We start from the raw sequence: 12,218 nt of genomic DNA, 5'->3' as shown, positions 1-12,218 counted from the left end.
AAACACTCAGAGAGAGAGAGAGTCTTACATGCCCCACAGATTAGACGTGACACATATTCAATATTCTTTGTTGAAGATACATTTTCTGTCTTTTCTCAGTCTAGAAGTCCAAATTCAAAAATAATTTCACAAATCTACTACATAAATGACATTTATTCATTAATCTACTACAGATTCATCTTCCCAGCGCTGAAGTGCCCCTTTAATTATATATGGTATATTATAGGAGCCTATTTGATGACATTTAATTTAGATAAATGTTTGTATTTCTGAGGCTCTGAAGAAGGCCTGCAGCTTGTGGCCAAGAACAGAGGTGAAAGATACTATATTTATATCGTCATTGATATCATTATCACAATCAGAAGATATACAGGTGCTGGTCATATAATTAGAATATCATCAAAAAATGTATTTATTTCACTAATTCCATTCAAAAAGTGAAACTTGTATATTATATTCATTCATTACACACAGACTGATATATTTCAAATGTTTATTTCTTTTAATTTTTTATGATTATAACAGACAACTAAGGAAAATCCCAAATTCAGTATCTCAGAAAATTTGAATATTACTTAAGACCAATACAAAGAAAGGATTTTTAGAAATCTTGGCCAACTGAAAAGTATGAACATGAAAGATATGAGCATGTACAGCACTAAATACTTTGTTGGGGCTCCTTTTGCCTGAATTACTGCAGCAATGCGGCGTGGCATGGAGCCGATCAGTCTGTGGCACTGCTCAGGTGTTATGAGAGCCCAGGTTGCTCTGAGTGGCCTTCAGCTCTTCTGCATTGTTGGGTCTGGCATATCGCATCTTCCTCTAAACAATACCCCATAGATTTTCTATGGGGTTAAGGTCAGGCGAGTTTGCTGGCCAATGAAGAACAGGGATACCATGGTCCTTAAACCAGGTACTGGTTGCTTTGGCACTGTATGCAGGTGCCAAGTCCTGTTGGAAAATTAAATCTGCATCTCCATAAAGTTGGTCAGCAGCAGGAAGCATGAAGTGCTCTAAAACTTCCTGGTGTACGGCTGCGTTGACCTTGGACCTCAGAAAACACAGTGGACCAACACCAGCAGATGACATGGCACCCCAAACCATCACTGACTGTGGAAACTTTACACTGGATCTTTATATATTTACCTATTGCAAAATTATGATAGTATTTCAGATTACTGGTGTTGATTGAAAAATAATATTCAGTTTACACTCACACTCATCTACTATAAGGAAAATAAATCAGAGGACACAATTAATTTAGCACTATTGATTATTTTTAGCACATCATTGACCAACACACATATAAACATGTATTTCTTCAAGAATTCAAGTTTTATTATTTGTATGTGAATGTCTATACACATCTGTGACTTGAGCTTGTGATTAGGACTTTTATTTTGGAGTGGTGTTGTGACGTCATAAGGCTGCGCCGCACTCCTGCATCTGCTGTGATTCTGCTGAAGAAAGGTTTGTGTTTTAAGCTTTTAAAGTGTTTAAATCTGTGCAAACTGTTCAGGCAATTTCATAGTTTTAACAATAACCGTTAAATGAATGTTTGATTATGGCACTTGTAATATACATTTAAATAAATGTAGCATAACAAACACATTCAAACTAAATCAGTAGTTCAGTCACTGATAAAAGAGCCCAGTCAGAGTGAGAGTTAATGGCCTTAAATTACCTGATTAGACAACAAAAAACTCCCTAAATACTACAAATTAATAAAAGAACACCCTTTATATAGTAGGTTCATATCTAGACATTTTATTTCTGTGATTATTCTTATCTTAAAGATGGCGTTTATTAAAGAGGAGAGTGAAGATGTGAAGATTGAAGAAACATTGAAACATGAAGAAACTGAGGAACAAACAAAGATGGCGTTTATTAAAGAGGAGAGTGAAGATGTGAAGGTTGAAGAAACATTGAGAGTGAAACATGAAGAAACTGAGGAACAAACAGGTTGGTTTCATTCTCAAAGCTGAATGCAGTCATTTGATCCTTATTCAAATGTCCTGGGACCTAATTTATAAAACTTTGCGTAGGAGTTGCGTCAGAAGTGGCGTACGGATGAAACATAGGACGTGCGTACGCACAGAAATATTTGGATTTATAAAACCGTGTGCACGCACATCCTACGCAGTTTTCCCTTAATAAATCACAATCAATTCTAAATGTAGCGCAGCTTTTGCGGCTTCATGTCACGCCCATAGTTGCCCATAAATAGTCAGTGAAACGCCCACAAGTTAATATTCATCGATTGCGAAATCATGGCAATCTATCTTAATTGCATCTATATCTGCTCCGCCAGATGAACACATTGATGAGAATATCAGTTTTGTACATTATTTTGTTCTGTTTACCATATTATTTATGAGGATGAATTGCATAACATGCCAATATTATTGCAGAACATATTTCACTTTTCTTTTTGCAAATATGTGTTAATTTGCATTTCTGTTGTAATTTTTGTTTGTTTTACACTGCATATCAATCAAATGCTTGTTTTTAGGGAAAAAGGCTGAAAAATGCATTGTAGGGAATTTCATGTTTTGTTCTATTCTAGCACCACCAAGAGGCACAATCCCACCATTTTTTTTGTGTCCTCGGAGTGAGCCCATACATGTGTGTGTCAATTTTTGGTGAACATTAGGGCTGAAACGATTCATCACTCGATTAACTTGATTACAAAAATTCCTTGAGGCAAAAACTCTGCCTCGAAGCCTCGTTAAATTCCGGAAGCACACCATAGCGCGATACATTTTGAATTTAGTTGGCGCGATGGCGGAGAGTAAAGATGTTCATAAATGGCAGAGAATGTCTAAAGTTTGGGATCATTACATTCTTAAAAAAAGAAGAGAACAAGGTGCAATGTGTCTACTAGAATTCGTGATGCGGTTTGACTAGATATGATGTTTAGCTCTGATGTTTTTAAGTAGTAAACGTATTCACGTTCAATTGCAAGAGAGTATTGCCTAAAAAAGAACCCCTTCACACACACACGCATCCACCCTCATCTGTCTCACGGGCCAGTCAGACCAATTGCGGCAATGCATCACATATGCTTAAACTTTTATGTAGCCACTCAACAATAATTTCAGCATGAGTTCACTTTATACACCGGGACGTGATGTTGTGATGCAATTTTTCGAACGGATGCTTCACCTAAAATGCACCGCAATGCAAGTGATGCAAGCCAAATGCAGCGTTCTATTGAAAATTAATGTATGTATTTCTGCCGGACCAAACTGCAATGAAGCAACTGGTCTGACTGGAGCATCACTTCCACACACACACACACACACACACACACACACACACACACACACACACACACACACACACAGGTTGCTAGATTACCATAGTAAATAGGCTCACCCCAGAAATTATATATTATTTGTTAGTAGCCTAATGGTAAATGCTGCAGGTGTAGAAATCTAAAAATCTAAATCTAAAACAAATATTCACTTTGATGTCAGGGCTAGATTATGACATGAAACCTGTTGTGCATGGTTTATTTTTCTCCATTAGGTCACCTGATGGGGTTTTGGTTTCCTTGCCACTGTTGCCTCTGGCTTGGCGTGCTCAGTTGGGGACACTACATTTTTCTAAATGTTTTAACTAAATATCCAAATAAATCTAATTATTAAACTAAATTAACCATATAAACTAAATACTGATCTAATTACTGATCTAAAGCCCACACTGTCACTGTATGATAATTGAAATTAACTGATGACATAGCCGTTTTCTCCAGAATGGCTATACGGCTGAATAAAATTATGCTGAATTATATTCCCGTTTAACACTGTAAAGCTGCTTTAAAACAATCTGCATTGTTAAAAGCGCTATATAAATAAGGTGACTTGCCTTGACATATTAGGCAAGGCAAGGCAAGTTTATTTGTATAGCACATTTCATACACAGTGGCAATTCAAAGTGCTTTACACAGAAATGAAGTTAAAATATTTGTAAGTGAATAAAATAAAAAAATATATTTATAGTATAGCAGTTATAATAGGAATTAAAAGAAATAAAAAATAAAGATTTAAAAAATAAAAATAAAATAGGGTTAAATTGAAACCATTAAAGTGCAAGCAGTTCGGACAAAGCACAGAGCTCATTCAGTAATTGCATAAGATAAGGTGCAATCAGTCGGACGTACAGTGGCACAGAGTTATATCAGTAAATGCACAGCTAAACAGATGTGTTTTGAGTCTGGATTTGAAAGTGGTTACTGTTGGAGCACATCTGACCTGTTCAGGAAGCTGGTTCCAGCTACGGCTGGCATAATAGCTAAAAGCAGACTCGCCTTGCTTTGAGTGAACCCTTGGTATTTCTAATTGACTTGATCCTGATGATCTGAGTGATCTGTTGGGTTTGTACTTAATCAGCATATCTGCAATGTATTGAGGTCCTAGGCCATTGAGTGATTTATATACCAGTAACAGTACTTTAAAATCTATCCTAAATGTAACTGGAAGCCAGTGTAAAGACCTGAGGACTGGTGTGATATGGTCATATTTTCTGGTTCTGGTCAGGATCCTGGCAGCAGCGTTCTGTATGAGCTGCAGCTTTCTAATGGTCTTTTTGGGAAGGCTGGTGAGAAGACCATTACAATAGTCCAACCTGCTGGTGATAAAAGCATGAACGAGTTTCTCTAAGTCTTGTCTGGAAACAAAGCATCTAATTCTTGATATATTTTTGACATGATAGTAAGCTGATTTAGTTATTGCTTTGACATGACTACTGAAACATAGGTCTGACTCCAAAATCACACCAAGATTCCTGACTTGATTTTTTGTTATTAGACCTTTAGCCTCAAGATATGCGTTCACCTTGGGAATTTCATCTTTGTTTCCAAATGTAGAAATTTCAGTTTTGTCTTTGTTTAACTGAGAAAGTTTTGGCACATCCAACTGTTAACTTCATCAATGCATTTACATAGAGAGTCAATGGGGCTGTAGTAATTAGGTGATAGTGCTAAGTAGATCTGGGTGTGGTCAGCAAAACTGTGGTAAGCCATTTTGTTATTTTTCATTATTTGGCTCAGTGGCAGCATATACAGGTTGAATAGGAGTGGTGCAAGAATTGACCATTGTGGGACTCCGCATGTCATGGATGTCCACTCAGACTTATGGTCACCTATAATCACATAATAACCTCTCCCTTCTAAGTATGACCTGAACCATTTGAGGACCATCCCAGAAAGCCTGACCCAGTTTTCCTGCCTGTCAAGAAGTATGTTGTGGTCAACAGTGTCGAATGCAGCACTGAGGTCCAGTAGTACCAGAACTGATGTTTTGCCTGCATCTGTATTGAGGCGAATATAATTTATTATCTTTATGAGTGCCGTCTCTGTGCTATGATGCGGTCGGAAACCAGATTGAAAATTGTTAAAGTATCCGTTTGAGCTCAAGAATTTGTTCAGCTGACTGAAAACAACTTTTACAATGATCTTGCCTATGAAGGAGAGATTTGAGATTGGTCTGTAGTTGCTTAATATGATGTTTTCCAGGTTTCTCTTTTTCAGGAGAGGCTTAACTACTGCGGTTTTAAGGGAGTTTGGAAAAGTCCCAGAAAGAAGTGAGGCGTTTACCACTTCTAGGAGATCTGCTTCTAAACAGTTAAACACACTTTTGAAAAAAGAAGTGGGGAGTGTGTACAAGGCGCAGGTTGATGTTTTAAGGTGCTGTACCATTTCTTCTAAAATTTTACCATCAATTGCTTCGAAATCAGTCATAGTAACTTTCTGAGGTTGTGGTCTGATCTGACTCACTCCAGAGCAACTCAAGCATGTTCTGATCGCATTTCTGATGTTATTGATTTTCTCGGAGAAGAAGAAAGCAAACTCACTACATTTGCTGTCTGAGAGCATTTCACTGGGAATGTGACTCGGAGGGTTTTTTTAGTCTCTCGACAGTAGCAAAAAGAGTGCACGTGTTGTTTATGTTTCTGTTTATAATATTTGAAAACAAGGTCTGACAAGGTCTGTCAAGCTTTGCCTAGTTCCACATTGAAAGCACGAAGACTGTCTTTATAGATGTTATAATGGACTATAAGTTTTGTCTTTCGCCACATGCGTTCAGATTTCCTGCATTGTCTTTTTCATTATTTGCACTGCTGTTGAGTTTCTCCAAGGTGCTTTTTGTTTCACACTCTTTTTTTCTGACTTTCACAGGAGCAATATCATCAATTACACTCTTAACTTTTGAGTTAAAAGAGTCAAGGAGAAAATCGACAGAGTCTGCAGATATGCTTGGTGTTAGAGATAAAGCCTTCATAAACAGCACACTAGTGTTCTCATTTAAGCATCTCTTTTTGACAGAGACAGATCTAGTTTCAATGGCAGGAGAGATTGATATATCAAAGAAAATACAGAAATGATCAGACAGTGCCACATCCTTAATAACTATTGATGAAATGTTTAGCCCCTTACTGATAAGTAAATCTAGAGTGTGTCCACGATCATGTGTGGGTCCGTGTACATGTTGTGTCAAATCAAAAGTGTTAAAAACAGTCATGAGATCTTTTGTTGTACTGGATTCAGCATTGTCAATGTGAATGTTAAAATCCCCAGCAATAGCAAAATAGCCATACTCAGATGAGATTGCTGATAACAGCTCTGTAAAGTCATCAATAAAGGATAGAGAATATTTTGAAGCCCTGTAAATAATGATGGTTAAATTAAATTGCTTTTACTCTTTTTCTGCCTCTCAACACACAATTTTTTTTTATCCGATTAATCGATCGATTAAGTGCTAGATTAATCGATTACAAAAATAATCGATAGCTGCAGCCCTAGTGAAGATATCTCATTTTGGAAACAAAAATATACAGAAAAATCACAATTAGATATTTTCCCCAAATCGCTCAACCCTATATTGCAAACCACTTCAATAACACCTGTGGCAGTGTCCTGAACACATAGAATCCAAACATGACGAAAAAAGAGTTTGGAAATTGCCCTAAAGAAAGTAAATGGTTACGAATATTGATAAAAGTTTCTGAGATTAAATGTAACCCCTCTTTCTGTAGCTTAGTGGGTATAGGCTCTAGCATACATGTTTTTTTATGCCTCAAATGTTTTAATGTTTTGATGTCTGTTGTTTTGTGCCATTTTAAACTGGGTTTAACTTGTTTTTGTCTCTTTTAGATCTGATGGCACTGAAAGTGGAGAGTCAAGAACTAAATGACATGGAAGAGAAAGATCCATATAAGCAACATCATGATTTCATAACTGGAGAAAAATATTTTAGTTGCTCACAGACTGGAAAGGTTTCCTCACAAAAAATCACTCAAAAGCCCGGAAAATTTTTAATTGAAAAACGACACCTTAAAGTCCACTGTAAAATTCACATTGGAGAGAAGCCGTTCACCTGCCAACAGTGTGGAAAGAGTTTCAATCAAAAAACACACCTTAAAGCCCACATGAGAATTCACACTGGAGAGAAGCCTTACATCTGCCAACAGTGTGGAAAGAGTTTCAATCAAAAAACACACCTTAAAGCCCACATGAGAATTCACACTGGAGAGAAGCCTTACACCTGCCCACAGTGTGGAAAGAGTTTCAATCATAAAGGGCATCTTGAAAGCCACATGAGAGTTCACACTGGAGAGAAGCCTTACACCTGCCAACAGTGTTGAAAGAGTTTCACTCAAAAAAGGAGCATTGAGGAACACATAAGAGTTCACACTGGAGAGAAGCCTTACACCTGCCAACAGTGTGGAAAGAGTTTCACTCATAAAAGGAGCTTTGAAGAACACATGAAAATTCACACTGGAGAGAAGCCTTACACATGCCAACAATGTGGAAAGAGTTTCACCCAAGCAGAGAGTCTTAAATCCCACATGAGAATTCACACTGGAGAGAAGCCTTACACCTGCCAACAATGTGGAAATAGTTTCACTCAATCAGGGAGTCTTAAATACCACATGAGAATTCACACTGGAGAGAAGCCTTACACCTGCCAACAGTGTGGAAAGAGTTTCACTCGAAAACCCTATCTTAAAGGCCACATGAGAGTTCACACTGGAGAGAAGGCTTACTCCTGCCAAGAGGTAATGACCCCTTCCTGCTCCAACATGACTGTGCACCAGTGCACAAAGCAAGGTCCATAAAGACATGGATGAGCGACTCTTGCGTCCTTGGTAGTGTATTTAAAACAAACTGAAATATAAAACTCAACCTATTAATATGTGGTTCAGGCAATATTTGAATATGTATTCTGATTATCTTTACTGTAATAAAATGAAATATGACAAACACAACCGTCTTTTTGTTAAATGTCAGTTTAAATAATCAATAATAGCCATTATAAAAGTATTAGTAAAAGGTATAGGAAGCTTGTTATGATCCTGGCCTTCTCTTTCCTTTCTCTCTGTCTCCCTCTTGTGGTCACTCACGCACTCACGCTCTCACTTTCACTTTACGCTCTCTTAGCCTCTTCATTGCTCATTATCTGTGACAGCTGTTTCCCCTTCCCGTTCTGATTCCCCCACCTGCTCCCTCTTTTCCCTTGATTATCTCAGCTTCTTATTCCCTCTACTTTCTTGTCTTGTTGTCGGATTATTGCTTCACTTTGCTAGAGAGATGCTCAAACTTTCATCTCGTCCTGCCTGTCTATTTGATCGTTTCCTGTTGATCTCGTGAGTTATCCTCTGCCTATAGACTGTGTGTTCAAGCTGTGCCTGTTTGCAGAGTACCTGTTCGGAGCCTACTTGTGGCTGTCCACCTTCACTACCACTGAGGTTTTCCCTGAACAGCAATTGGCGTCTGGGACCCTGGCCTCCGTCCTCTCTGATCTCTAAGCGATCTTTGACCAGCCGTTTGGCAGATTCGGCGCCGGCTCTGCTTACCGCCAGACTTTTTCTGTTCTGTTTATTTCTGAGGACTATTTCTGTTATCAAATAAAGAACTGTGTATTGCACTCCTCCCTGGTCTTCCATCTTCCTTCAACCTTCTAAAAAAAGCTATCCAACATGAAATAAAGCAAACAATTCAGTCAAACGTACAAAGTCAGCGCTCTAGTAGGCTACGACGGTAAAGTTAAACAGCCTAAACATATAAAGTTATGAAACTTCACTTTGCCCTCAGCCAAAACGATAGATTCATGAGACCAAATGATAAACTAATTATATCTACAAAAAAATTCAGATTAAATGTTCACTCAGGCGCTATCTTTATCAATAAACCACATATTTGAGCTTTAAACAACTACTTTATCACCTGAAAACTCTTTAAACTATATTTTGGTTAGTGTGAGATGCCTTCTGGGATAACTGGCTGTCTTAAGTTCACACAAGTCATGAAAATTAGCCCATAATTTACTCACCCTCAAGTCATCCTAGTTGTGTATGACATTCTTCTTTCATACGAATAAAATCGGAGTTATATTACTGTTAATATTTTCTTATTTCTTGGGCTTCACTTTCTAACTTTTCTTGTATAACATGGACTTTTCTGCCATGGTACGTGTGCACAATCAGACAAACATTCAGTAGTCCTTGCCCCTTGGACACATTCGCACACACCCAAACATCCCAGACAAAACATTAAGATACACATACACACATTTTGTGCACATACATTTTTCACTTACACCTTTATATATGACCTTTCTTCCTTAATAAATTTGAGAATGTTATAGTTCTGCACTGTGTCTGTGGTTCCTTGAGCATTCTCCCAAGATATCTTGCGCTGCAGCTGCTGCCACACATCACAGGGGTGGACATCGACTGATGATTGAGAATATTGATAGTCTACCTAAAAGTTAGATTCTAACAGCCGGGGGCTCCCAGATTCCCCAGAAACACAGGACTGAGAAGTCATCCTCCATCACAGGTAAGTTGTCTTTGTATGATTTCCTGTGGTAGTAGGATTGATTGATTGATTGATTGATTGATCCCATAGAAGGTAGAGATAGCCCTGGTGTTCCTGTCCAGGAAGATTTGTCTGTAAGGGTAATGTTTAAATGCACAGTTACCTGACAAATATTTTTTGAGTACTCCCTCCAGTGCGAGGAAGACCCGTTTAGATCTGCTCTGACGGGTAAAACATTCTGAGATAGCCCTCCAGTAGGAGGAAGGACCGTGTAGATCCGCTCTGACGGTCAAACAAGTGTTGATGGGAATATTCCGTTTAGACAATTAATAAAAGTACTAAATATTTGACAAATTGATAAAGAGACCCCTGTGATGTGTTGTGGTAAACTAACAAAATAATAAAATCACAATTGATTAAGTGAAGGATGGGTCAAAAAATATCAAGACCAGAACAAGGGGAAACACCCCGAGACTGGCTGTTTAGAAATAGTTGAGGATACTGGACCGAACTGTATTTATCAAATTTGAAAGGGTGGACTCAGGGAAAAATACAATTGGATAATTTCCCTGAAGATGGTTCTTTTAAGCCAGGGGATATGGATAGTGCAGATTCGATGATTACTGTAAATGACTTTGTTACCCCGTCTTTTCAAGTGCGCAATCTTGGAGTTATTTTTGACACTGAACTTATGTTCGACGCTCATATTAAAAATGTCTCAAAAACTGCATTTTACCATCTTAGAAATATCGCTAGATTACGACCATTTCTATCGCGACCAGATGCAGAAAGGCTTATTCACGCCTTCATTACATCAAGGCTTGATTACTGCAATGCGCTCTACTCAGGTCTTCCAAATCAGTCCATCAAAAAATTACAATATATACAAAATTCAGCCGCCCGGTTATTGACACACACAAATACTCGTCAACATATTTTTCCGGTACTCTTTGATTTGCATTGGCTGCCGATACAAGCGCGTATCGAATTCAAAACCTTGGTTTTAACATATAAAGCCATTCATGGATCGGCCCCTGCTTATCTCTGCAGTTTGGTCACCGTTCATACTCCTGCACGCTCTTTGCGCTCCTCCAGGTCATGCATCCTCCAGCAGCCCCGACATAATCTAAATTCCAAGGGTGGTCGAGCATGCTCGGTCTCAGCACCACGTCTTTGGAATGCTCTACCACCGGAAATTAGAGACTCTTCAACATTAGAGGGTTTTAAGAAATCTTTAAAGACACACCTTTTTAGAGCTGCTTATTGTAACTAAATGTGACTATTTTATTGTATTTTATTGTAATTATTCTCTATTGTATGAGGTTGTAGCGCTTTGAGTTTGAAGAAAAGCGCGTTAGAAATAAAATGTATTATTATTATTATTATTATTAATGGGGGATGGGGAAATCCAGAATGTAATTATAAGTACATGAAAGAGGCATACAATAAATGGAAAGAAATGAAAAAATACTGGGATAAGGGTCCAGAGAGGCCAAACTCAAAAATGAAAAACCAGTCACCCCGATACCAGCCAGCAGTAGTACCCCATGTCACACCGATAGAATAAGCTATCATGTCAGCACCGACTTTGGGCCTTCCGAACTTCAAAAATAATTTTCATCTGTATGTGCATGAGAGCGGGGGCATTGCGGTGGGGATACTGGCCCAGGAACATGGTACAAGTTATCGTCCAGTTTCTTATTTATCCAAAACTTTAGACAATGTTGCACAAGGTCTGCCTACATGCCTCCGAGCAGTAGCTGCTGCTGCCTTGATGGTAAGGGGTGCTGAAAAAACAGTTCTGTCATATCCATTGACATTGCACACCTCACACCAGGTAAACGCAATTTTACACAGTCTTAATACACAACACATGACAGCACAACGTCGTTCAGGTTACGAAGCAACTCTGTTAGCGACAACAAATTTAACCATTAAGCCATCTGTTCCACACATTGCTGTCATTGCTTTGAGAGAATTGCTGGATGCAGCAGACCAAAACTCTGACAGCACTGATGAGGTGCATGATTGTCTGAAAACAATTGAAGCAGAAACTGCTTGTAGGCCCGATCTGTTAGATACGGCCCTAGAAGAGGGGGATAGTCTATATGTTGACGGTTCATGCTCTAAACCATAAGATGGTGTATATTTATGTGGTTATGCAGTCATTAGACTCCCTGACGAGAGCTTGTGAACTTTCAAAAGGTAAAATTGTCACAATTTATACTGATTCTAAATATGCACATGGTGCCGTACATGATTTTGCCAAAACATGGGAACAAAGAAATTTTAGGACAGCGGATGGAAAACCAATAGCAAATTCTGATTTGATAGGAGATTTTATCAATGCGGTGCAGTTGCCGAGCAGAGTGGCCATAGTCAAGGTGAGGGGGCA

At 38.5% G+C, this 12,218-nt stretch overlaps 1 protein-coding gene across 1 annotated transcript; it reads left to right on the top strand.

The window, feature by feature from the left end:
* The first annotated feature begins 1,402 nt into the window (after nt 1-1,402).
* LOC307126469 (uncharacterized protein) lies at nt 1,403-8,933 on the top strand. Its single transcript, XM_079816984.1, has 4 exons — nt 1,403-1,470; nt 1,797-1,962; nt 7,157-8,061; nt 8,702-8,933. Exons 2-3 carry the CDS (start codon nt 1,797-1,799, stop codon nt 7,645-7,647), a joined length of 657 nt encoding a protein of 218 aa, XP_079673110.1. The 5' UTR covers nt 1,403-1,470; the 3' UTR covers nt 7,648-8,061; nt 8,702-8,933.
* The last annotated feature ends 3,285 nt before the right edge of the window (nt 8,934-12,218 follow it).

The sequence above is a fragment of the Gobio gobio genome (assembly GCF_949357685.1).
Source record: "Gobio gobio genome assembly, chromosome: 5".
NCBI classification, from domain to species: Eukaryota; Metazoa; Chordata; class Actinopteri; order Cypriniformes; family Gobionidae; genus Gobio; species Gobio gobio.
Note: the sequence above shows the minus strand (reverse complement) of the source record. Positions and strands in the feature narration are given on the sequence as shown.

Coding starts and splice junctions, on each gene's coding strand:
- LOC307126469 (XM_079816984.1), top strand. CDS start 1,797: ATGGCGTTTATTAAAGAGGAGAGTGAAGATGTGAAGATTGAAGAAACA. Junction 1,963..7,156: donor AGAAACTGAGGAACAAACAG/GTTGGTTTCATT, acceptor TGTCTCTTTTAG/ATCTGATGGCACTGAAAGTG.